General features: G+C 42.4%; 1 protein-coding gene across 2 annotated transcripts in view; it reads right to left on the bottom strand.

Moving 5' to 3' along the window:
- Positions 1 to 27,524, bottom strand: part of gapvd1 (GTPase activating protein and VPS9 domains 1) — a 51,540-nt gene that overhangs the window by 15,092 nt on the left and 8,924 nt on the right. For both annotated transcript variants that reach the window (XM_066713140.1, XM_066713141.1), the window contains exons 2-17: positions 22,680 to 22,897; positions 21,381 to 21,648; positions 19,512 to 20,087; positions 18,707 to 18,793; positions 17,504 to 17,638; positions 16,602 to 16,794; positions 10,255 to 10,418; positions 9,385 to 9,514; positions 8,849 to 8,974; positions 8,493 to 8,666; positions 6,103 to 6,243; positions 3,358 to 3,492; positions 2,486 to 2,605; positions 1,975 to 2,052; positions 799 to 1,151; positions 91 to 178 (exon numbers count right to left, since the gene is read on the bottom strand). In XM_066713140.1, coding sequence (XP_066569237.1) covers positions 91 to 178; positions 799 to 1,151; positions 1,975 to 2,052; positions 2,486 to 2,605; positions 3,358 to 3,492; positions 6,103 to 6,243; positions 8,493 to 8,666; positions 8,849 to 8,974; positions 9,385 to 9,514; positions 10,255 to 10,418; positions 16,602 to 16,794; positions 17,504 to 17,638; positions 18,707 to 18,793; positions 19,512 to 20,087; positions 21,381 to 21,648; positions 22,680 to 22,864 — 2,953 coding nt within the window. In that variant the 5' untranslated portion in view covers positions 22,865 to 22,897. The remainder of the gene's footprint in view (positions 1 to 90; positions 179 to 798; positions 1,152 to 1,974; positions 2,053 to 2,485; positions 2,606 to 3,357; positions 3,493 to 6,102; positions 6,244 to 8,492; positions 8,667 to 8,848; positions 8,975 to 9,384; positions 9,515 to 10,254; positions 10,419 to 16,601; positions 16,795 to 17,503; positions 17,639 to 18,706; positions 18,794 to 19,511; positions 20,088 to 21,380; positions 21,649 to 22,679; positions 22,898 to 27,524) is intronic.

The raw sequence follows: 27,524 nt of genomic DNA, 5'->3' as shown, positions 1-27,524 counted from the left end.
AAGAGAGAGAAAGGGAAGAGAAAGAGCAGGAAAGAGAGAGAGAGGGACAGAGACAGTTCACAGCGCCATAATTCAGCAATTTGTTCTTACCTTTAGGGATTGCAGAGACAAAGCGCTTTTTCCACCAGGGTTTGTTGCGATCGGACTTTTCATCATCACTGTCTTTCCTGTCCTCTGCCTGTGCATATTAAATTACCCGCTGTTATTGTATTCATAGATCTCAGGTATTAGATTCTGCTTTATGACTTCACCCATTCGGATTAATATGAAGATGGGGGGTCAGGGGGGAAACTCACTTATTACCACATTTACAGATCAAATAAGGGTGAACAGGATGAGAGATCAAAATTAATATGGGCAACTGAATCCTGTATCTTATTGAAAATAATTCTGCGGTGATTAGAGACGCCAGGAAGAATCCCCAGTTTGGTCTTGAAGCAGGCTCAATATTCCTGCTGTCAGCTGACTGGAGAGTTGATTTCTCACAGCGGTTGTAAATGTGTAAACCAGGAATCTGGCAAGGCTGAAGATACTCAGCCAGGCAGGCCCTGGTTAGCTTAAACATGTTTTCTTCATAGGCATAACAATATACACACACATAGTTGATTGTCAGTTTTCTTCTAAATTCAATTTAATGTACATTGGAAAACTATGCGTTTGCTTGTAGACAAAGTTACAATCCTCTTGTCCTTTCTGCCCTGCCGTTCACGAGATGGAAAATCTCTCACGCTGGCAAGTAGAAATCCAACAATCACGCAGGGCAAGGGAACAGGGTGAAACAAAAGACGGTGGCCCTACCTCTCCTTTGAGCGAGTCCTTGCTGGGGGATGAGGAGGTCCCCAAGCTGAAGGAGGCCTGCATTCCCGCCACCAGCTCCCGGTCCTCTGCGTTGATGCGGCGGTTCAGCCCGGGGTCGCTGGTGGGCCGGCGGGCAGCACACACGATGTCGGAGCTGCGACTGCGTACCAAGCGCTCTGGGTACGAGTGTCTCTGTTTGCCCTGCTCCAGCTCCGCCACTGTCAGACCATGGAACATGGACAGCCGTTGCTCCTGGCCTGTGGCATATGCCTCGGGGATGGGGGGGTCGGGGGGCGGGTGTGGGGGTCTGGCGTAGTGCACCTTTGGCCTGACCACCGCGGGCCCCGTTTGCCCTGGGTGTGCAACAGAGAACACAGACTTTATAGGAGCCTCAGCTGAAATAAGAAAGATTTCCGTCTGTTTTTTGGGGGGGTTGACACAACAAGTGATGTCAGCCTCTTCTGTGTGTCCTCTGTGAACTACCTCTCTGTAGTAGCATGTCTTAATTCCCCTTGTGTTAATTTGCATACTACCTAATGTTTGCAACTGGAGTTCTTGCCAGTGCAAGTCTGTCATCAATATATAAAACACAAATTCCAGAAAGAACTTAACAGACAAAGCAGTCAGTAATGCAATGACCAGGCTGAAGTTAAACAGTCTTTTCCAAGGGTATTTTTGTTCTTGTAAAGTTTCCAGAAGAAAGCTCAGTGCCACGAGCACAGTAGGATCGAGGAGCATGCCAATGTGCCTGAAGTGAGGTCTCACATCCTGTCACGCCACCACCCAGCTACAGAAATTAACTACTGTTGCTCTATTATGGTCTTCAGTAAGGACATTGTGACATCGCCTAATCAGGAAAATCAGTGCCATCTAATGAGAGATTCTGACCAACAAAAACATATATACAATTTTCCCTCAGGACCAAGAAAAAAATACACCCTGCGCGAGAAGCTGAAATGCCTACATAATATTTCTATAATGCAATACTTCTACTGTAACATATTTTGTTCACTAATGAGTAGAATAAACTATGAATGCACATCCATTCATTTCATTTTAGGCTTTCAAGCTGCTGTGTGAGTTCATGTCATTAGACTAAGTTAATGATTATAATGTTCAGTGCAGAAAGAAAGCTTTACCAATGATACGGTGGGGAGACCGGCCGGGTTCAATTACCTTCTCCAGAGGAGAGAGGATCAAACATGGCAAGCAAAGAGTCCACTTGACAAGGAGGCGATGTTAAGTGATGCGCTCCTGTGAAGGCAAAAAGGCCATGATAATTCATCTCAGCATTAAGCCTAACAAGGTGGATTAGAATTTACAGAAAGGCTTTTGGCACTAACTTGACAAGAACAATAAGAAACATGTCATTTATGGATCCTTTATGTTGTATTCTGTTAGTAAATAAAGTCTCATACTGCACATTTTTAGAAAGGAAATAAGATATCATCCCATACATATATATAGCAACAAGCAAGCTGAAGCAGTATTTGGGAGGTCCAACAGTTGTAATTGCCCCATTTGTAACGTAACATTTTGTCATCAGTGGAAAAGTGATTGTAGTACCATTCTTTTTTTTTATATCCTTTTTACAGGAAAACCTTATCACCGCAATGTTGTTCTGCCATTAAAACCATCATTAAATGGCACGTGGGGTAAGACATCGCAATACGCCAACTTGTCCTACCATGTCCAGATTCCTCCCCATCCGGACTGGTCACCGAATCCTTCCCTCCAAAGTCGGAGCTGCACTCGGACCGCAAGTCTTCAATCTTATTGGGGATATCTTCTGAGGTTGCGCTTATACCTGTTCAGGGGAAAGGGCACGTCAACTATTTTATTCAGCCACTCCCGCAAACAGAGAACCAAGAAGTTCAACTTATTGGCCCAAGAATTGTCACAGCCACGGATTCCAAAGCACGGGAACCTAAAATAAGAAAAGTGTACGAAGAGCTGTGAATATGACAAGACAGCAGCTCCAGTCCCATGCATGTTGGATTGCTGATCTCCACTGCTCACCCAAGGGGATCGCTAAATTGGCCACAGTGTTCCCCTGGGTTAAGAAGGGAAAAAAAGGGGGGGAGATCGTAAGAATAATAATCAACTGGGAATGATTCATCTCAGGGAGCCTCAGGGACCCCTTTTGTGCAAACGCCTAGCAAGTCCAGGAGGAACTCAGTTTAATCATCTTAGGTGCAATCACCTTGACAACACCAGCAGATTATGGTCATTGGTTGACTGTCATGGTAAGCCTGAATTTGTTTAAGGCTGGTTTTCACACATTGTGCCGAGCCCCTGCCATACGAACACTGCCATCCATATCAGCCTTCTGCAAAAGCCGTGGGTGTTGGGCCCTGTGTGATGCATAAGCCAATGCTACGGTGTTAGGGTGCTCCCTTTTGTGCTCGTCGTGCCTTTTGAACTACAAGCTTACATCGATTTGCATAACACCTTGGTGGGATTTGAGACAAGGTTGTGAGGGGACGTTAGCAATGCCCGCTGCCCACCAACAAAAACAAACAAACAAACGAGCTTGGTAGTTTGTGGTTCTGTACATACCCGAGACAACGCTGAGCCCCGGGGTACTGGGGCGGGAGCTGACCTCTCGCACCTCTGTGTCGTCGGAGGTGCTGCCCACACCAGAGCAGCTCTCCAGCTCCTGTAGTCGCTCCTCCTGTTTCAGGTCAGGAGCCTCTGAGGAACGAAGACACACACACATACATCAGCACAGCAGGGACACAGCACAGCGCTCCAGCAAAGCACTGTGTTTCTCACCACAACTAAGGATAATGTGACACTTTCCACTTGAAAACTGCCCTTGAGGATCCAGATACTTGCCATCTGTACAATCCACATTAAATAAGCAGTCAGCATTGAAGGCAATAGAATCTCTCTCTGAACTGAAGGGGTTTGATTTCACAAGCAATCCCTGTGGCGATTTTATTTTTACACAATCACATCTTTCATAAAAACTGCAAATGTGATAAACAATTATTCGAAGCTAACAAATTGACACAGCCTTTTTTCTTTTAACTTTTGCTCCATTAATATCCCGTTGAGGTGGCACTGCCCTGTCACAAAACATCACATCACCCTCTGAAAAACAGTGATTTAGATAATGGATTGTTGCACTGTGCACATAATTAAACTGTTGCCCAATTTGAACTTGAAAATGGGAATGAATTTCAATTAACCCTCCTCAAATGAGTCTTGTTATTTATCCAAGAGATATGGTGGCACATTAACAAAAGGCTGGGCACAGCTCTACAAGTCAGGAGCGGATACAGCTGCAACGTGCAGGTGTGAAGAACACAGCAGAGCCAGCTCCACACAGTCTAGTGAATAGGGACGAGCAGCAGGAACGCACCAGAGTTTGGAACGCACAGAACCTCACATTTCTTGTGAAGGTTAAGCCTTTCATCATTAACATTACTTACACATCTATGCATGTATTTCTGTGCATGATGACATCTACATCAATATAACAGAACTGGTCTCTCTGCCTTGCATTGTGTAAAAAGTTATCACTAGCACTGCACCTTCTGTAGAGGATCAAAACACAAGAACTTGATTTTGCTGGAGTCTGTACAACTACCAACTTGATGCTCAAGCATATGCCATATGTGACCTTTGTTAATTTTAAACCACAGGTATGTAATACAGCAGTATGAATAAATCTATATTCATGTACTGCACATGTGGATCTCATTTAGAGTTTACAGAGACACGAATGTACGAGATGCATGTAAATATTGTTTCTTTTAAAACACACAATCTATCAAGAGGGCTGATTATACAGTATTTCAGTAAATGTTATCCAATCTGCATGGCTTCAAATGAACAATCAAGCAATGCATTTTCATACAGTACCTCATTAGTGACCGGAGCATTAATTTGCATTCTCGTTTGTAATAATGTGCTACTGAACTGCTCTTTAGAGTCTTGTTTTACGCTGCTTAGCCATGAAACAAGCAGGGAGCTTCAGGCGAAACATAGATAGCATTATTGTAGTGTGAAACACAGGCAGCAAATGGAGGTAGGGGGGGATGGAGGAAACAATCAGGTCAATCATGCATATGATTTTAGCATTGGGTATATTGCAATTGTGTACTTGATTAATATAAAGGGAGTAAACTACTCCAACAGTTTGTTCCAATCGCTCGAACTATATATTTAATTTGGTATACACATTCATGAAACACTTAATTTGAAACTGCCTGAAGGTGTTGCAAGTCCCTGTGGAAGTGAAAATATTTTGCAAAGATTAAAAATGTAAAACAAATCAAAGCCAGTGCACCAGGTGTACAGGGAGGTCTCACTTAACACGGAAGATGTGTTCCTGAAAATGGTCATGCTATCTGAAACTGTTAAAAGAAACCCTTTTCTCCACAGGAAAACAGGTTATAAAAGAAGATGCATTCCAATGGAAGCCAGCTAGAGACAAATGTGAAATAAGTGTCATAAAACTAAAAAAACTAAACATATTAGTCTTGTATACATTGTATGTAATAAATTAACAAGAAACATGTTGTATGATTATTTATCTTAGAAAATACCAGTTCCAAAATGGCAAGAGAGAATGCAGGGAGTGACAAAACTATTCTTGTCAGTTTCAGCACAGTCCAACCCTCTCCCACAACGTGCTGTTCCGAAACCTGGACCGTGTTAAGTGAATTTGTTCCTAAATTATTTTACCGTGTTGTTCGGAAAACGTGGTAAATGAAATCATGTTCAGAACAACCTCCCTGTACAACCACTGTACTGCCGACCTGCTCAATGATCTCAACCTTCTGCAGCTCTGCTATACTTTCAAAAGGGGACTTAAATAATTTGGCAACGTCTGCTCTGACAGCATGAAGACAGATGTAGAACATGCGGAGAGCCACGGTCAGGATTTTTTTCGATTCTTGACAGTGTCAAGGCCTACTACACCTCAATAGCACACCTTGAGAGCTGTGGGGAGGCAGAAGACCAGAGAGATGCCTTCTTAGCATGAAAAACATGCAATCAAATAAAACAGGTAAGCAGCATCACACTCACTCACTCTCGCACACAGATCCCTGCCATATTATAATGAGCATCTGTACAACAAAAACAGGCAATGGTCTGGTTCTTGAACCTCTAAGTATTAGTTGTCTTGATTGGGCTCTGTACCGAACACCAGTCAAAGTAACAAGATATAGGAATGTGTGTCTATGTGTTTTCTTCGTTTATCTGTGTCAAGACTGGTCATTTTAATAGGGCGGGGCCCAGTATAAAACCCATGGGCTCGGCCATGGGCTCACAACAATGCTCTGTATCCACCTGAGTCACTGGGCAGCACCTCCACACTCCAGGCCTCGCTGGTGGTCTCAGAGATGGTGGATCCAGTGCACGGGTCCAGGAGAACCGAGCCAGAACCTGGCAGACACAGGAGACTGCCCAGCATGTTCTCCACTGCGGCTCCTGCAAACACCCACCAGCAAAGCAAGCCAAATTACCACACATCCACAACTCAAACTGCACAATGAGATATGCATGAAACATTCTGGCGAACCAATGTAGCTGGACGGAAGATATCTGAACATGAAACATGTCGCATGAGTATAAACTCGATCTGCAAATGTATTGAAGAGAGTTAAATTTTTGGGGGATATTCTGGAAGTTTCCGTTTGAGATATCCGAGTGATTTCTAGATTCCTTCAAAAGAATCTGAGATACCGTCCAATAACATTGTTTCAAGATATCTCTAAATGAATACGAGAGATCATGAATAAAGCAGGATGTCATTCTGGGGGGGTGTGCATCTTAACATAAATAAAAAAAAAAAAAAAGTGGATGTTTTTGTGAGAGAACAGGCCGGTGATACAGTGCTTTAAGTCAGATAGACAGCAGGATGAGACCTCAATCTTGTCTTCCCGGTCCTGCTTGCAACACATCACAGACAAGACACTTCACAATGCCGTCAAACTGACTGAGAAAAAGAAAGTACAGCTACAAGGCATACTTTATTTTAGTGGTGTAAAATCTCTACCCTGCTGCCGCTGTTTACAGGTTTCAAGGTAGGGGCATGCGGCCCTGTCTTTCAGGTATATGATTAAATGAGTGGCACAACAAGAAGTGAAACAATTAGAATTTCTGCCTCATTATCATGGTAATCTTATCAGTGGGATAATGAGGTATTAATGGATATTTAATGTGCATCTCATAACTGAATCCCTTGGAGAAAACACACAAGGAAATCGCTGTAAATTCACTTAATGATGGAAAAGTCCCCGAACGCCATATTCCAAAGAATGAAAAATGTTGGATGCAAATGAGAAGGAACCAAGGTCAATAACACTGCAGGGACCGAGTGAATGTCAGGGTTTAATATAATGAGGGGTGGGTTTGGGTGGGGGGGGGAGTAGAAGTGGGGGGTTGGGGAAAATACCACAAAAAAAGCAGGTTATAAAATTAGATTAACATTTTAGATTGAGTTATTTTATCTTATTGAGCATTCTGATTGGAGATGTTATGAGTAGCAATGATAGTATATAGAAATATCTACAAGCTCCATCTGTCTCTCACTTTCTATCACTCTCCAAATATATATATATATATATACACACACATATATACACAAACAAAGGCCCATCTATCTATGCAGTATCAATTCCCTTGAAGTTTGATACAATTCAGCCCTGGGCATTAACAGTATGTCTTGAGACAAAGACATGAAAAACAAAGCCGTCTTCCAGTCAATCCATCACCATCTCTGATTAACACGACTCGCTGTTCACTGTCATTGTTATGTTTTGAGGTTTGATCTTTCCTCCAATGTAGAAGAGGAAAATGGGGACATTGCATGAAAATTACTTCAGGGAGAACGAATGCAGCATTAGATCAAGATATTATTTCGTATGTGATGGAATAACTAAAACTGCTATTAAATCAAATTCAAATGGAAGATGTAAAAAGGGCTTAAAAGGGCTACTGTAAAAAATACAAACATTAATTGTTTAAATGCTACTGTGATATTCTTCATTTCCCCCCAAAGTGGATTGTGCGTTTCTTCTGTTGATGACACAATATAGCTTGTCAATTTAAGGATTGTGTTGACTTCTAAATTATCTCAGAGCAAAAACAGGGATCTGAGCATATTGGCCATTGATCATAAAATAAATAGTTTTAATGGGGTGACCCTGCTGAAGATGTGTTAGTGTCGAAATGCTGGATTGTTATTAATACAATTACTTTTAGGGATTACAATGAAGTGTGAGATTTACTTCCTTCTGGAGTTCTTGACGATTTAGCCTTCTAGATGTGATTTTCGCCAACAAATAAGACCCTACAGATGATGTATTTGCTTTGCATGGTTTATTAAGCTGTGACACTTATGCAGTGAGAAATATCACAATTGTTGACTATAATTTTGTAGAATCGCTCCAGGATTAATTATATACTGGATGCTGAATGTTATACGTTTTAAAAAGATGGGATGTAGTGTTACAAATATGCCACAAGATGGCACACTAACACCTGAAGCCTGTATTGGAAGAATCAGAAATCATATACATTTAAATCATCTTCAAAGATATTTGGATAAGATTTTTCTGTGCATATTTTTGTCAATAGCCCACGAGGTTAAAGTATGTGAAATGATGAGTGTTTTGGCCTGGCCCACCTCCACAGGCCCAACAGCCGAAGCCCAGGAGAACAAACCGCGCTCTCACCTGCGATCTCCTGCAGCCGGTCTTCATCGATATTGGGGTCGAAGTCACTGCCCAGGACATCAGTGCTCCAGGTCTCGCTCACCGTCTCTGAAATGTCCCTGTCGTCCGTGAGTCCCATCATGTCCCGGATCTCAAACTTCCGTAACTTGTCATCCAGGTTGTCCTGCGTTGTGGCTGGGGAATGCAGGACCAGAACGGACTTAAGTAGGCAGTGAGGACAGCACCAAGAGACAATTCTACTACTCCTATGTGTTTTTTGCCCCATTCCAGCTAGCAGGACAATTTTAAAACATGCCAGCAGGCCAGCAGGGCAGCCAGTGCACCTAGCATGGGAGAAAGCGTTTTAAAATACAGACCTTGCTCATGCTCTAGGAGTTGCAGTGCCTCCACCCCATTACTACCCGACGGCCCAGCGCCCAGCTCAGACACGGACTCGCCCTCCAGATCCAGTGAGGACACCGAGTTCGAGCGATTGGAAGGACCTGCCGAGAGACAGAGTTAGACAATTCACATCATGCAGACGACAGACTCTTAAACTGCCAAAACTAAACAAACAAACAAACAAACACTGGCTAATTATTTTTAAGATGAATGCTTTGCAACTGAGAATCTGATTGCAGTGCTTCAGCCAGTATACCTGCCCCTTCAATACTCCATACTAATGTGTATAATTCAATCTGCAGCTTTGTTCAGGGAAAAAAACAAGCCTTAATAATAATAATAATAATAATAATAATAATAATAATAATCAGGTGTTAACCAAAAAAGGCAAGAATAAACACATTATTTTAACTTCAGACACGCATAATGCATGCATGAGATAAACACAATACTGCCAGAGCTTTCAGAGGGAAAGACTGCCATCTGCAGGTCGCACTGGGAACACACACACCTTCCGAAATGCCCTCCAGGTTGTCACTGCACAGAGAGAAGCGCAGGGTCTTGTCTGGCTTGCCGTGTAATTTAGTGTCATCCACTGGCACCTCGCCTTGACCACCATCTGTCATCTGCATAGTTAACACCTGGGAGAGAGAGAGAGAGGCGGACAAAGATGAATGTGAATACAAGTTCAATGGGTGTTTTCAATATATTTTAAATCTCCCTCTCTCTCTCTATCTCTCTACATATATATATATATATAAGTTTAGCTGAAGCTCTATTTTTTTAAGGAAGCTTCAAGAGTTTTGATAATGTATTCGTATGTAGTGCATTCCAAGGAGGCTAATTTCACAGCACACACGATGAAGCCACCTGGTTAAATACGTAAGCTGCAGCCTTTTTAACTTCAGCTTTTTTGTAATCAGCTGCCAGGGTTTCCATCAAAACCCCATATTACAGATGGCTTGTGTTTACTGGTTTAAGTTTTTTTTTTATTAGGACAGATGGCAGCAAAATTTAAACACAAATTGCTGTAGGGTTAAATCTTTTAAACTCTGTTCTAGACTATCCATTTGGAAAGGTATGAATTTATTCAAGAGATCAAAGTTAAAACCGCAGATATCTTAACAATGATCAAATTCATATGCAAAATAGCACGCCAATGGTTTCTCCGGTTGTAAGGGGCGTGACTAAAGTAGTTATTTTTTAATAAAATGTTAAAAATAAACTTGAGAGGAAGGGAGTTCAAGATGGAAAACAGGAGGTGCTCCAAGGTCGTGCGGAACAAGCTGCCACGAAGCTGACTCTGACCCTTCATCTGTACATTCTTGAAACTTCCACACAGCTCTCGCCCGACTGGATTTATTACCGGGGTATTTATTACCTCATTCTCTGACATCATCCCTGGAACGGTCTGAGGGGCAGTACCCATGGCGATCACCAGCACTTCCTCCGGCAGCACTTCCTGCAGGGACTCCTGGGAGCTGGCCTCCGGCTCCCCCTGCTGGTCCTGTGCGATGTTGGAGCGGCTGCGGCTGCGCGAGGCTGCTGAGGGACGGGCGCAGGCAGGCAGTTAATACCTCCCACTGACAGCACAGCGGTCCACAAACACCCAGCAGCAATACACCAGCTAGAGCAGGGCCAACCACCACCACGCTCAGATCTCTCTCACCGTGCCCGTCAAACGAAAACACATCCACATACTGTATAGAGTGGGGTTCGGGTCACAGGCTACCTTCGGTCCTAGAAAACAGACCATCTTGTTTTATGAAAGTGATCCCCCCCTTCTTCATTAAATAAGCTTATCAATTGTTTATGCTTTTTAATATTCTGCAAGTTAACCCACAGTTTAAAATATCCGCCTTTGTCACACATTATCTGTTTGTCTCCTGCAGTGAGGATGATGAGCTTAAAGGACAAAACAACTATGTGAAGAATAAAACAAATGTTTCTAACTTGCTGCTTTGATTGTATGTAGTCAATATTTAATAAGAGAATGCCCCAGAATATCTTCATGATGTCACAGTGCCACCACACAAAACCGGACCGCAAGTGCTGTCTCCTAGGAGGTATCGGACTTTCACAGACATACGAGAGGTCCTTAGGTATACAGACACAGCCTGAAATCAGTGCTGCGTAATTATGTACTCTTGATTTGTCCTTTAATTGCTCACAGTTGAAACTCCACATTTCGTTTGAGAATTGCTTCATAACTTGTTTTAAATGATCATTTGTTAAAGTAATAATAATAATAATAATAATATGCAAAGAAAAAATCAACAATACTACATATTGTTAAACTCAAAAGGGAATGAAGTTAGTGACAAATGTCTGCACTTTCATCTTTAGTGCTTCGAGTCCTGTACCACTGAGGAAGTGGGAGGTTAAATGTTTATTACCAACAGTTTGTCTACATCACATTACTGTGTGAAACGGGACTGTGGAGAATAATAACTGGTGCATTACTGACCATAAAACACAAGCAGAACAACACAGCTGCTATAAACATCACAGGTACATGCCAAACACAGAATGCAGCAGCGGTCAATTGCACAGGAAGCTTTACATGCGTTTCACTGGGGCCATGGAACTGCACTGGCATTCTTCTCATTCAGATGGAAACACTGTCGACTCGCACATCCCAGGACCATTTACCTTTTCCTTCTAGTAGTTTAACAGGGAATGACTTGAAACCTGAGTTGGGTGAGCTCTAAAACATGGACAGATAGATAGATCTAGATTCTAGCCTTTGCTTCTTTGTATCTTTCATCTATTGCACGGGCATCCAACATGCGGCCCATAGGCCAAATGCGTCCCCGCCTGACCCCTGGTGTGGCCCTCCTGAGAATAGTAGCAAACAAAAAACCATGAACTAGGACATCAGTAGGGCCTAACCACCTGCCCACTACTACTACTACTACTACTACTACTAGTAGTAGTAGTAGTAGTCGTGTAACTGACTTCCCCAAGGGGACATGCTAGCAGGCTATACTTCACTGTACTTCAAACATTGTTATCAATTAAAAATTAATGCGGCTCACACACATATGGATATCTGATTATGTGGCCCACTTTTCAAAACAACCTGCATGCCCCTGTGTTATATATCCCTGACCCCATTACTGACTTGTGCGCATAAGTGTTCACATATCCAGAGGTCTGTAATTAAATATAGAAGTTATTACTCAAATTAAATTAACATTTCTAATTGTGTGTAAAATTACGTTCACTTTATATTTGACATGAGTTAATTTTTAAAGTGCCGTTTAAATTTTTCACCTGTATTTCTTCTAGTAAAAGAAATTATATATGAACAGAATTATACATACATAATTCTGAAATCTATTTAAAGAATCTTTCTCTGCAGACAGATTTTTTGTTTGTTTGTCTTTTCCAAGGCCCACAAAATGTTCACAAGAATTTTGTTCACTTCAACCGGCACTGTTCGCATCGACGCTGGCTGCAACACAAATTGACCGTGAAAATGTCTTGCGCCACACAACAAGCGAGCAAAAATACATACTCACAAAATAAATAAAAAAATGCTGTGGCTGGTGGGCTGATGTGAAGCAAGGCAACATGGGTCTGATACAGAAGCCAATGATATGGGGGTGGGGGTGGGGGGCATGCATGTGCAGAGCGCAGTGTGCAGTGTTGCAGGAGGGCTGCCCCACGGTGGGGTTGTGTGTTACCCACCAAAAGGGGTTACTAAAGGAATGTGTGCAGACAGGGTGGCAGAGGAGGGATCCCAGGAGGTAATGGCTGCTAACTGCTGTCCTAATCATTGGCAGCAAAAAAAAAGGAGAAGAAAATAACAGCATATTTCAAAACACATTAATGCTTCAAGTAACCGATTTCCTGGGGACGAGGCAGGTGTGGCGACCAAAGCGCCACTTTCAGGTGTTTGTGAGATTTCACACACACAATGCAAGGCCTCGACCAAGATGCAGTCAATGTTAATGGCAACCTTGTAGTGGCGGGAGACAACGTGCAGACTTCCCCATAATCCAGGATTAAACATCAAATCACAATACTACAATGTTCGCTATCCGCCAGTTATTTGTCAATACCTGATAAATCATTGCGATAACGAAGGGGCCTCTTTATTAATCCTTACAAAACGAGACAAAGGAGAAAGTAATGCTCGACATCAAAAAGAGACTTTGCATTTATATGTACCGGTTTGCTGCATGAGATTATACAATTTCCATCTCCTCTCACAATAATCACAATGTATAATTTGTACTTCCTAATAGAAGTTACTGCTTGGTCTTTAATATCAATGCTATTAGTGAGCTAAATACCTCATTAGTTTCTGGCTTACAGGGTCAGTTCTGCCCCCATGACATCTCATTTGCACTCCCATTGCAGAAAAACCTGGCCTGATTTTAGTTTTTTTTGTGGATTTTGTTTTCTATACAAATTACACTTTTTTTTTTTTTTAAACGACAACAACAAAGGAAAAAGCAATTCATATTTACAGAAGTACATATTAATAGAACTGAAAACAAAAGTAATCAGAGAAACAGATGCAGCCGCATGTAACTTCAAATCATCAGTTCTGTATTTCTGGAAATTAAGTTTGCTACTTAACTATCAATTTCCTGTAACTTGTTCTGCTAGAGTGTAAACATAAACGAAGCAGGGCATGGTACATTTTGCTCCCTGCCCTAAAAGGTTTTACACAGTACTTACAAGCCCATGAGGTATATAATGCAGGTGAAAGGCCTACTTGATATACAGCTCTGGAAAAAATTAAGAGAACACTTCAACTTTTTCTTAAATCAGCATCTCTACATGTATGGCAGCCATTATTCCATTCCAGTGTCTGTTGAATTCCAACACAGGAACACCTCATTCAACTGAATTAGGTACTGATTAGTTGATCACTTGAACCAAATCTTATTTAATGTGGAAAAGTATAAAAACCACTGCTGTGGTCAACACTATCCTCTTGCAATAGGACCAGCTGGATGGCAAAAACAGTGCTAGTAGTACCTCAAAATTAACTGGAGTCAAAAAATAATGATCATGCCAAAAGAGTTGAAAAGGAAAGTTTTGAGTGAGGAAAAGAAAGGTTAAATTCTGGCTTTACTGGCAGAGGGATACAGTGAGCATCAGGTTGCTTCCATCCTTAAAATTTCAAAGACGGCGGTTCATAAGAACAAGGTCAAGCAACAGACCCTGGGGGACAACAAAGCTACAGACCGGCAGAGGGCTAAAACGACTCTCCACTGACCGGGATGACCGCCAGCTCATTCGAATGTCACTCAACAACCGTAGGATGACATCAAGTGACCTACAAAAAGAATGGCAAACGGCAGCTGTGGTGAAGTGCACAGCGAGGACAGTTCTAAACAGGCTCCTAGGGGCAGGGCTGAAGTCGTGCAATGCTAGAAAAAAGCCCTTCATCAATTAGAAGCAAAAAAGAGCCAGGCTGAGGTTTGCAAAAGACCATAAGGATTGGACCGTAGAGGAGTGGAGTAAGGTCATCTTCTCTGATGAGTCCAATTGGTCCAACCTGGTCGTCTAATGGTTAGACGGAGACCTGGAGAGGCCTACAAGCCACAGTGTCTCGCACCCACTGTGAAATTTGGTGGAGGATCGGTGATGATCTGGGGGTGCTTCAGCAAGGTTGGAATCAGGCAGATTTGTCTTTGTGAAGGATGCATGAATCAAGCCACGTACAAGGTTGTCGTGGAAGAAAACTTGCTTCCTTCTGCTCTGACAATGTTCCCCAAATGTGAGGATTGTTTTTCCAGCAGGACAATGCTCCATGCCACACAGTCAGTTCAATCAAGGTGTGGATGGAGGACTACCAGATCAAGACCCTGTCATGGCCAGCCCAATCTCCAGACCTGAACCCCATTGAAAACCTCTGGAATGTGATCAAGAGGAAGATGGATGGTCACGAGCCTTCAAACAAAGCCAAGCTGCTTGAATTTTTGCGCCAGGAGTGGTGTAAAGTCACCCGACATCAATGTGAAAGACTGGTGGAGAGCATGCCAAGACGCATGAAAGCTGTGATTGAACTGTAGTGGGAAAATTTACTTTTATTATTTCCTTTATATTCTATATATTATTAATTGTTTCATGTTGTTATAGTATACATTATTTCAGTTTTATCTATGAAGCAATCATTAGTTTGTATTTATTCTGTCCAAAAGGTTACTTCAATCAAGCATTGTCTTCTCATGATTTCATTCAGCCACTGTCTTCTAGGATATTCAACCAGCTGAAACAGTCAAACAGTATACAGTATCTGCTGACCAGCACTAATCAACTCATCAAACACTTCAACAACAGTAACAAACTTAGGTCTGTGTTAATTATTATGTATGTGGAAAACTATGTTGTACAACTGTATTTTAATGAGATGTAATCACTTCTGACAGAGAAGACTGTAACCCATTGTCTCTGAAGATACAAAAAGGCTTCTCCAACTCACATCCTTAGTTCTTTTCTTCACTTCATGTGAGAGGAGAGCTCCGGGTTAACCTGTAATAAACTTGTTACTTCTTCATCAGTGTATCCTGGGACTTACTAAAACCACTACAGAACATCAGGGTTATTCCACCAAATATTGATTTCTGAACTCTTCCTAAGTTAAAATATTAGTATCGTGTTGTTTAAAAATGAATATGAACTTATTTTCTTTGCATTATTTGAGGTCTGAAAACACTACATCTTTTTTGTTATTTTAATCAGTTGTCATTTTTTGCAAATAAATGCTCTAAATGACAATATTTTTATTTGGAATTTGTGAGAAATGCGGTCAGTAGTTTATAGAATAAAACAAAAATGTTCATTTTACCCCAACACATGGACCGATCAGCCATAACATTATGACCACTGACAGGTGAAGTGAATAACACTGATAATCTCATTATCATGGCACCTGTCAGTGGGTGGGATACATTAGGCAGCAAGTGAACATTTAGTCCCCAAAGTTGATGTGTTAGAAGCGGGAAAAATGGGCAAGCGTAAGGATCTGACGACTTTGACAAGGGCCAAATTGTGATCGGTGTCAGAACACACAGTGCATCGCAGTTTGTTGCGTATGGGCCTGCGTAGCCGCAGACCAGTCAGGGTGCCCATGCTGACCCCTGTCCACTGCCGAAAGCGCCTACAATGGGCATGTGAGCATCAGAACTGGACCATGGAGCAATGGAAGAAGGTGGCCTGGTCTGATCAATCACGAGTTCAAGGTGTTGACTTGGCCTCCAAATTCCCCAGATCTCAGTCCAATCGAGCATCTGTGGGATGTGCTGGACAAACAAGTCTGATCCATGGAGGCCCCACCTCGAAACTTACAGGACTTAAAGGATCTGCTGCTAACATCTTGGTGCCAGATACGACAGCATACCTTCAGAGGTCTAGTGGAGTCCATGCCACGATGGGTCAGGGCTGTTTTGGTGGCAAAAGGGAGACCTACACAATATTAGGCAGGTGGTCATAATGTTATGGCTGATCGGTGTACCTATAAATAGTACTATACTGATAATTTTTAAGTGGTCTCTTAATTTTTTCCAGAGCTGTATATTTGTGTTTGCTCCATTTTGGGCTTGGTAATGTGCTGCACAGTGTTTCACAAATACATGTGTGTCCAGGCTGCTCATTATAATCTGACAGGGCTTGGTATATTAGAACATGCTGTCGGGCTTCTGCTGTGCACATGTGCGTGTGTGTGTGCGTGAACATTTCCGGCCAGAGCGAGCTCACGCAAGGTACCTATTGGGAGGCGGTTCTTCTTGTTGGCAGGGGTGGTGGCCGGTGAGAGCTGGGGCGTGTTGGAGGGGGTGAGTTCCAGGCTGTTGCTCTTGCCTGTCCTGGACTGCGGGACGCTGGCAAGCAGGGTGTCCAGGGCCGTGCGCTCCTCCTCTCGCAGCTGGTCCCCCGACATCACGTTCCTGACGAAATCCACCTGGAGAAAGAAGCAGCCATGAAGTAATAAACATGACATACAGGCTGCTTCCCCACCTCCTCCTGTAGCACCTAAGCATGGTTAGACATAAGAGACCGCCCGACTGCCCAACACAGGTTCGACCGAATGACTCGGGCAGTGTACGAAACAGTGACACTTATTAGGTGAAGCCCATCTTGGCAGAAACTTGGTGAAGCTTCCATTTCATTGTGCACGCTGTAATCGTACAGGTCTGGGCTTGAACCCCTCATTCTTTTTCAAGGGTCACTGCTGACGAGAAGACCAGAGTCATTCAAAATCAGAGACTGTTCACATGATTCCAGGATAAATGACTTTTCAGAACATCTGAAGCAGCACTTTGACCTAATCGCGGAAAGAAAACCTGTCGAGGTCCAATGCGCTTCCCCAGACTCTACTGTGAAAGAAGTCGCATAGAGAGGGCAGGTTGATGGGGTGTTCAGTTATTGATTGGAATAATATTCGAAATAAAACAAAAACAAAAGGAAACCATTGGGGGAAAATATCAGTTGTATTATTTGGATTTGATTTACAGTTAGAAAAATCCAGATTTTTATACATAATGTGACTGTATAACAGCAGATCAACAAAAGCACATATTAAAATTAAACATGGCTATGCAAGGTGAAATGTAAATGTACACAGAAGCGAATGGAAGTCCCTATAATGGATAAGACCACACCAGTCTTACCAGTGCTAAGAGCTGGCTCTGGGTCATGTACACCACAGTCCTGGTCAGGCCTTCAAGGAGATTCATTGAGGACATGGGTGGAGTCTCCACCGCCCGCCCGCCAATCACCACATCCAGAAAGGCAGCGACACAGCTCTGGAAAACACAGCAGTAGCCAATCACTACACACAACATAATGACAATGCTGAAGAGCCCAACACATTTCAGAATTGTTATCTGGTGGGGGAAACATTATGAGAGTGCATTTTACACCAGAAATACCCCAAAGGGAACCAAGGTCATTAGTCAATTAGAGTCCTACTTCAGTAACCTAGATAAGGACAGCAAAGTACAATGTGGTAACTTAGTCTTCAAGAGGTTATGCCATCAACTGGATTGAGAATTTCATCAATGCAAATTGAGTGGTTATCCAATTCCATCGGGCTTAAATCAAATGCTTGGCTGTCCATTCATAGCCAAAAGATAAAACTCCCTGGCTGGTGCCTGCTGCTTAAGGATCAAGCTGTGGCATTTAGCAAGCAGTAATGAGAACCTCAGGAAGTTCGATTACAAATGTCTCCACAGTCCCAGGAGTGACAGTAACATGGCGTGTCTGCTTTGCTGCAAGGAAGAGAGCTTGATTGGAAACAGCCTGCCTAGTATCCAAGAGCACACTGAAGAGAACAATGCTGTGCATGATTTAGCGTGAGTGTGTGAGAGTGTGCTTGTCTGTATATGAGAGAGAAGGTGTGTACAATGTTACTCGCTGTGTTTACAACCCGAAACTCAAACCAAACCAACAAAAAAGGAACTACAACAATATAGGCATTTAATTTGTGTGACCCCATTATGTGGATCTTTTAAACAGATGGAATCCCCCCCATTTAAAAATAACTGGTTTTGTGTTTAATTTCCAAACAACCAACTGGAAATTCCCTACATAACACACCACTGAGAATCAAGCTAGGTACAAAAAAGGAAACTGGATAGACTAACAAGTGCCACCCCCTACAGAATGGCACATAAACAAAAGAGCCATGTCACAGTTCTGGCATTTCAAACTGGTGCAGAGACACTTATGCAGTGGTGTGCAGTTTGTGTGTATTTGAAGTTCTTTGGCTCCCATTTGAGAATGGCTCCCATTTGAGATGGGATTATTCCGTGTTACTTGTCACAGATGATGGTCACATAAATAGTTATAATAGGATGCCACATGGCATTTACCTTATCAAATTTTGACAGGGTGCTCTTCACACGAGGATCACCTTCATCAGTACCCACCATTGCCAACTGCTGCAGTAACTGCCCCACCTTAAAACAATGACAACAAAATCAGCAGGTTAAGGAGGTACCCTTTACCTTCCGGTTAATATTTAGGTCACACTTTACAATTACGGGCACCAATTCTTCATGAATTAATGTATGAATCCCACAGGAATAACACATGAATGCTCCATGCACTTCCACTCAGTTCTGATGTTGAACTCATGTAGAAGCCTTGACCCCAAACCTAGTCTGTCACCCTATTCCTAACCATCACCCTCACCTTTGTTAGTAACAACAGAATCAGATGAAGCGTATAAGGTATTCACACATCAATTCAATTAGAGTTGGTGCCCATTACTGTAAAGTGTGACCGATATTTATTCACTGCCATTATGAAAAGCCACTACTTTCTCCACAGGCATTACAAGTGAAAAAAGACAAGTCAGTACTTTGCATAGGAGGCAGCTGAATGTGGTCCATTGTATTATTGAACTTCTCAATTAGATTATGTACAGCACTAAGAATGTGCTGCTGTATTATCTATTATAAATCTGTTCAAATGACCAAGTGTTGCTATCAAAAATCTACTGCACTAATGAGAGTCTGTGGACAGCAAAATTACTAAAACAAAAAAAAGAGTCTGTCAGTGCCCTTTCCCACATACAATACTAAGACTCCATCTTAATGTTTATTATGCACTGCTGTAGGTGTATTTGTGTGTGTGTGTGTGTGTGTGTGTGTGTGTGTGAGGTATGTTCCACACCTGCATCAGATTGAAGCGGGCCACCTCATTAATGGGGGCATCGGAGATGATGCCATACTGCTCTGGGTTGACGATGGCGGGGCAGATGAAGCAGGTGAGCAGGAGGTCCGTGCACATGGTGCGCACCTCACCAACCTCCAGCCGCTCAACACACGACAGCGTCTTGTACATCTGCGACACGATCCAGCGCAGGCTGTGGGGGAAGCAATAGGTGTTCTGCTTCAGGTAGCCGATGAACTTGTTGACCAGGGTCACCAGCTTGGCCTCGTTGGACTCCACCATCTCCTGGACTTTGCGCCGGTAGCCATCGGAGCCCTTCTCCCCAAACAGCCGCTCCTGCTGGGCCTGTGTGAAGCGCTCCGTCACCTTGCTGGGGTCCGTCTCCAGGTGGTCCTCATCCTCCACCAGCAGCTGCATGATGGGCTCATGCAACGTGGCGGTCAGGAAGAGCTTGGCTGAGTACAGGCCCTCCGAGAAGAGCTTGAAGAGGATGCTGAAGGCACAGGTGCCCCTCCGTAACAGTCGCCTTGGATTGTCGCTCTCCTTGAGTTCAAACTCGATCAAGTAGCGCAGCACCTAAGGGTGGGACCAAAGCACAGTCACAGCAGGACAGGGGATAGTCACAAGATCACACTAACAGCCTCCGTTAGAGTTTGCACTACCAAGAAGGCACTCTAGTACCTAGAACTCTAGAACATAGGTACTCTAGAACTCCCTCCTACCCCAAAGAGGTTCTGCCTAAATTGGTTCCTCAGAACCAGAACAGAGTACTCACAGAACGTGGACACAGAACACCTTGTGTCTGCTATTAGTTAATCCGCTTTCCAACTTCTCTAGAGGGTGCCATCTCTAGAATGACCTGAGCTCTCCATCTCATTGTAAATCTCAGACAACTGCCATCAAATATAATTTTATCATCCTTATGTAATTCTCTTTTCTTGTGGGGGCATCTCTAATAAACAAAAAATACGAGTTCAGAGCTGCTTCAAAATTGATAACTTTGGGATAATAGTGATGTTATCGTTTCGGATAAGTACCATTAAACCACAGGGGCATTGCATCGCGTGGTTCTAACAAAACAATTTTCATTGAAGTATAAGAGACAAAGCCTGGGCCAAACCCAAAATTACATTTCAGAGAATGCATCTTGACATTGGAGCTAATGGAAACACTTGCACTTAGGACTACAAACTATGACATATTACATTCTGTTCCAATATGCTTGCTTTTTACAGTGTGTTGTACTTTAACAATATGCTCATATCTGTGAATAATTTATATGGAGCTAATGACTTCCAATAAAGCACAAGCAAAGACAAGGTCATAAGATATCTCTGTGCTGCTTTTAAAGTCCCAAGCATATGAGCATATGAGATTTTCATCAATGTCATTTCATGAAGACACTAGAAACTAGATGTGTTCTATTTTTGTTTTCTTTGTGAGAAGAGCGGATGACAGATGACAAGCAAGTTGGTTATGACATAACTCTTGGCTGACAAATGTTAAAATAAAAATCTAGATATGAAGGACTGAATCAGATTTGAATCAGATCCCTTGTCCAACAGAGTCACTGGCTAAAATCACATTGAACTTGACAAATTAAGCCAGTAACTACTTCAATTCAAGTACCAATAGCTAAGATGGAATTAAATCTATGCAGCTCTGCAGGATTAGAGTTGAAGGCCTGCAATTTTAAGCAAACAATAGGAAACCAACCATAGATCAAATCTAAATCTAGAAAGCTTTGGAATGTATGTTTATATAACCCTTTGCTTTCCTGCAGACCGCATGCTATAGCAGAACTGTGATGGACCAAGGCACTGATGTCAAATAAAGAAATGTATCTGAGGGGCACGCTGGCTTCCTGACCTGCAGCAGGTAGCTCTCATCCTCCTGCATGATGCAGTTGCCATACAGCGAGGTGAAGACTGTGTGGATGACCCCCTGGGTGTGCTCCTGGTTCAGCCTCTCGCCAGTCACCAGGCAGGAGGCCACAAGTCGCGGATTCTCCCTCAACCGGCTGAGGAACTCCCCATAGATGCTCTCCTGGAAGCCCAGTGTTTTATAGCCGTCCACAAACTGAGTGTCTTCCAGCACCTTGGCATGCTGGCAGCACTCTGCAGGGGAGGCTTCAGCACTGCGAGACAACAGGAAGGAACAACGGGCGGTCATAAGTAATGAGCCAATCCAATGCCACGATCTCTGTAGGCCTTTGTGGCAGCCCCCTAATAAGCATCTCACAAAATGCATAGTTTTGAGATACAGCGAGTCAGAGTAAGTGGAATAAACCTTTAAATGTGCTGTGTGGAGTTTATTGCCCTGTGGTTGCGATATTTAAATGTCCAACAAATCTGAAGAAAACTGAGGGATAATTAAAGAATTAAACTCATCTGCTTCCTTTCCCTTTTCTTTGCATTTTATCCCCTCCCACTAACAGCTGACATTAATTACACACATAATTACATACATATATGGGTTTATACAAGTGTCTGTACGCAGGTATGTGTTAATCCCAAGGGGTAAACGATAATGGTAGATGTATTCAAGTTATTTACTGAACTGTGGAAGTTATATGGCCGATGAGTAAACCCACACTGATAAATGTATATTAATTTGAAATTTATATTCAGCCTGAAACCACATCTGAGAAGGTAATCATTTGGGTTTGAAGTATGATTCATTTACAAGAACTGCAGTGCCAATATCATTTTGTAATCAGAGGGAGTTTAAATTAAAAAATGGGGGGCAGAAAAGAAAAAAAAACATTACATGTGGATAAAGAATTTAACAAAATCATTGTTCCCCTGATGTGCTTCTGGAAATTAAATATTAATATTTTTTTTTGATCTTGATTAACATTTCCCATCTCTTGGATAAAACTGTACAACCCAACTTAAATTGACACAACATGTAGTACTAAACTCCAGCGAGAAAATGTGTTACACTGTTGCGGTCTAAAACTCTGAAATTACAAAACAATGTGATGTGATAGTGATGTGGATCTCAAATCCAAGTTCTTACATTGGAAATTAAACAAGGACATTTAAGGATTCATACACACTATAAAGTAGTGTAAATATCACTGTGTATGAGGTTCTGGTTGAATCTAATAACCTGGAGCCCGGGGTCAAACCCTGCGCTTCACCGCCAAGAGTAGACCATGTTTACCTGGTGAGGATGAGGCGGTCCAGGTTGATCCTCTGCTGTTTGGAGATCCATGCCGCACGGTACAGCTTCTCTGCGGTCTTCAGCACCTCTGCGTTGAGCCGCTGGATAAGCTGCTTCTCTGAGGTTACATACAGCCGCTCCTGCTTGAGGTGATGAGCAAGGGTGTGGACGTCTGGCTTCACCATCTTCAACAGGACAGGAGAAGGCCAAAACAGCGACTGCGGGCAGAGAGGACGAAATCAGCAAACTATAAGAGTAGCTCTAGACGGTGACTAAAGATTGCCGCACACGCACCCCTGGTGGTTTTGCAAAGACATATTGAACACACACTTTTGTTTAATTAAATTCTGTGATAAAAAGGAGACCATTCTGGAGAGCATGTTTACACAGGATTAAAGCCTCTTGATCACACCATTATACCTCCTGCTCTGGGCTTTAGAAATGGAGGAACAAAAAAGGCACTGAGTGAAAGTGCGTTTCCAGCACTAAAACTAAAGTTTGGCCCAGACATATTCTAGTGAATTTTACTGCTGAATAACACCCCCTGCATAGAGGACATTTAAGCACAATACCGTCATAACACTGCAACTAAACCACAGAATCCTACAAAACGATGAGGATGTTGATTATCCCCTTGGCCAGCATGTGGTGAGTCCTCACGGCTATTTCTCCTGGTTGTGCACGTGAAGGGTTAACCGAAGACCAAGATAAAAATGCATGCCTAAATCAACATTTCCCCTGGAGATTCACCAAATGTAAAGACAGCTGGCCAGCCATTTCAAACACGCATCAAAGTCACACCAGCGGAGTGACTCGCGCTGCCTGACAGAAACAGAAACCGTCGAGCTCCATTTAGCTTCTTTTTTTTTTTTCTCTTTTTTTTAATGAGGCTTGCCTGTCAATGCAAATAAAGAGCAGCCCTGCAACGTCAACAAATGGACCGTCTACGCACAGATCTGAACGAACAAAGGCGAGTCTGCTTCTTTTAATAGACCTCTGGTGTGATGATAAAAAGTAAGTGAGATATGCAAATGCCTCGTTCTCCAATACTTATGAAGTGTGAAAGAAAGGGAGAAAAAAAACACACACACAGGAGAATAATTTGGCATATAATTTGAATGATTTCCTGAAGCATTCCTAAACACAAAAGGCTCTTTGTAGATGGCTTAGGACCACTTAGGAAAACATTGCTTGCATTTTGTCCAAGACTTTCTGCAGTAGAGAAAGTAGTACGGGCGAGAACTGCGAAAGGAAGTTATAAATAAAAAAATAAATTGGCTCTAGCATTAGACCCATGGTACCTTTTACAGCTCAAAATCAGTCTGTCCAAGTTAATTTTCACAAAATGCCTTATATTTTATTGAATGTGGGACTTTCACGAGCATGAAAACTCTTGTATTTTACAAGCTCTATGGAGTAATGTTTTTGTATGGGGTTTTTTAATCTCATTTTCAGTAAAATCAGCATTTAACTGAGAGTTGAAAATGATATTGAATATGTCACAGCCCTGTATGAATATCCAGGGATGGTGTAAAGACTGCCATTGAACAACAGTTCGAGCCAGTTCAAGGTTTATAGAGCTGTGTGGGGCTGTGTATAATCTGGCAGCAGGTGCTGCATCTCCTACCTTAAATTTTGTATAGAATACGCACATAAAATATACATAGTACAAATAATACCCTGTTCTGCTCCATTAGTACAAGAGGCTGTAATTTGTAAAATAACTGCTAAATGTTGGGAGTCTTATTTCCATGGCAGTTTTTTTCTTTTCGTCTGGCTGGGGGTGGGGAAGCTCTCTGGCCCCATCTCCTGGGGGTTTTCTCCTGGCAGGCGTGGCAAAATCTGTGGGCTCGGCCTGGCGCCACCCACTGCTTCCGTTGCTAGGAGTGTCGGAGTGTGCCATCTCTGCACGCCTGCTCTCCCTGCCTCTGGCACGGCAACAGAACCATGCACCACCTCACAGCCCCAGTCCCACAATGACAGCCCGACCTGACCAGACAGGCCCGACTCCCCATGGTAAACTACCATAAGCAGGTCTGCGATTTCCTCCCCCTCTGAAACTGAGGGCCACAGTGACTAACCTGTGCTGCACAGTACTGAATTCTCTGGGTAAAGTAAGTACCATGGTACCACAGTGTATATGAGCTCTATATTAGCTCTATGTTTTAGTCTGTTGTCTGTCCCCATAAGTTTTTTTTATTTATTTTTTTTTTGGGGGGGGGGGGTTGTTCCGGATGCAAAAGCTGACCCCTTATGATCTCAAATAGTCTCAAACTTTCCCTTCCTTCCTGCAGAACAGTTTTAGTCAACAAGTTACGTTTTGAAACAACTGTAAAAGCACCACTTCCCTTGACTGTAATGTAATGTAACTAACCAAGTCACTAAGCTATCGTATAATATGAAATACAATAATCAAGGTTTTCTCATTTCCCCATATCTTTGTTTGCTGATCACTACAGAGTTCAGGAAAGCAATCCAGCCACATTATCAAATACTTTTTAATGCACTTTATATTGTTCTCAGAGTATGCAACAATGCACAAAACCAACAGCTATCTGTCACTTTTAGGAACTTCATTATAAAGGTATTTCCCATTTGAACAGTATAAATCAGTGGGATTTTAATGAGCATAGGACTCTTCCAATCTGAACCCTGGCCTGCTTTATCACAGATTTTACACCCAGTGTGACGTACTCAATCCCTACATAACTGTGGTTGATCTCATTCACCCCCCCACTTTACAACATAATGTGCAGTTAGCAGAAAATATGCTGAAGGGTCAGGTGACTTGGGGTTATCTAATAAAAAACTGCAAGAACCACAGTGTAGTGTATTTACAGTGCGCTTGTGTCTGCTATCACAGCGCAGGCAGTCGGTTAGAACGTGATGCATTTCCACACAGATGAGTCATTGCCTTTCACCTGAATCCAAACTGTTCAGAAATTTAGAATATCCCCCCTAAGTTATTTTACCCACAGAATAAAATATATACATAAATCCATTGGAAATTTGAATCTTGTATATTAGAATACATTAGAATAAATGTTGTGCATGTATGTTTGAGAGAGGGGTCTAAAACAGTCTCTATAATGCTCTACTCAGACACAGTCTGGCTGCTCAGGCTCATAAGAACTCATAACAGTTTGAACCCTGACTGTGCTCCTGTGTGTTTACAGGCCTCAAGTGCCAAGCAAAACGGACCGCCATCTTCACCGTCCCAAAACAGGAGCGGTTTGTACAACACCTGGTAACTGCTGCGTGCAAGAATTATGATGTGAAACTTCAAAGCAGAAATGTGCAGCACAGTGACGTAGCGCACCGGTGTAGTGAGAGAAGAGCGCCAGACTATTAATATGACACAGCCAGGATGTGGCATGGATGTGGAATGAACCACCTACACAGACAGAGAGGATTCATTTAGATGGCTGCTTTGATAGGATTCCAGAAAAGGTTTCCACCCTTCATGGAGACATTCCATGTTTAAGAAGAAATAAGTGACAGGCATTAGTAGTGGACCCTCCTTCCTTCAGAAAGTGCTCTTGGTCAAGAAGAATAGTGACAACGCACAGCAGAGAGGCTGACTGAGATAAAAGGGATGGAAATATTTTATTTTCATTTGTATCGCAATTTTTATCCAAATAGAATTTGCAATGGCGAATCTATGGATTAGTATAGCAATTTCTGTATCTCCTTTAAAATTATGTAATAAAATCTGCATTGGAAACATTCACCAATTAACTAATTTGTGCACTAACAAAGTCACATGAGATTAGATGCATGCATCATATGCTGCAAACTTAAAATTGCTTAATAATATTCCTATTCCTAAATAGTAAGCTGTGATACTGAATGAAGGTGCATCCTTTAACAATCTATACATACACATAAGCTGGATTTGATTATTGAAGGGAAAGGAGCTTTTGCACCAGACATCTCCTGCCTGGCATATACAGGCTAGAGGTCAGAATAAGTGATATCATATAAATAGGAAGGGGCCTGCATGACATCCGTTTTTGTTACATTAAAAAAAGACCACAATCGAATGAAACACCATTTATAGACATCCGGTAAGAAGCACTCTCACTTTCCAAATGCACTTCTGAACAATCAAACCAAGGTCCTGTTTTCAGTTCCCACATGACCAACCCACAGTCGATGTGCTCTCAGTGTTCACACCGGTAACAGCGCTGTCAAGAGGGCCGACAGCCCCTGCCACTCTTCCCCAGACAGACTGAAGAATCGATGAGTGTGGCAGAGTAAATCTGTATAATTCCTTGGTTAAGGGGAAATTGCTAACACTGTGCAATTTCACTAAACACATGCTAACAAGCTGTAAACTTTGCTGGTCCCTCCCCCTGCCCCCACCCCAGCTGAGACCTTGCTTACTTGAATCATTAACACCACTGGACAAAATGCTAATTATTCTCCAGGTTCTTGACACCACTAAAGATTTTAAGAGCCCCATTAAACCCGTGGCTCATCGGGAGCTATCATTGAAATAAAATGCTAAGAAATTATTGACTTACCATTCACAGATATGGTATCTGTTACAAGTGATTTTAGACATTTTAAAAAAGTATGGCTTACAGACCTTTGCCCATTTCCTCTGTCACAAAGTTGATCTACATAGCAAATAATTTTTGTTGTGCTACTCTTACTTGTACCCTTGTCACAAATGCTCTTATCAAATCTACAGTATTTTTTGCTTCCTCATGAAAGAAAACCCCTGTTAATAAAATAAGTATTATGACAGATACAAGAAAGTTTTTGTCACGCAAACATACACTTTGTCACCCAAACACATACTTTTCCTCATCTGTGCGATCTGGGCTGATAAATGTTGGC

The sequence above is a fragment of the Amia ocellicauda genome, chromosome 9, assembly GCF_036373705.1.
Source record: "Amia ocellicauda isolate fAmiCal2 chromosome 9, fAmiCal2.hap1, whole genome shotgun sequence".
Lineage (NCBI taxonomy): Eukaryota > Metazoa > Chordata > Actinopteri > Amiiformes > Amiidae > Amia > Amia ocellicauda.
This window is presented reverse-complemented; position numbering and strand designations above follow the sequence as displayed.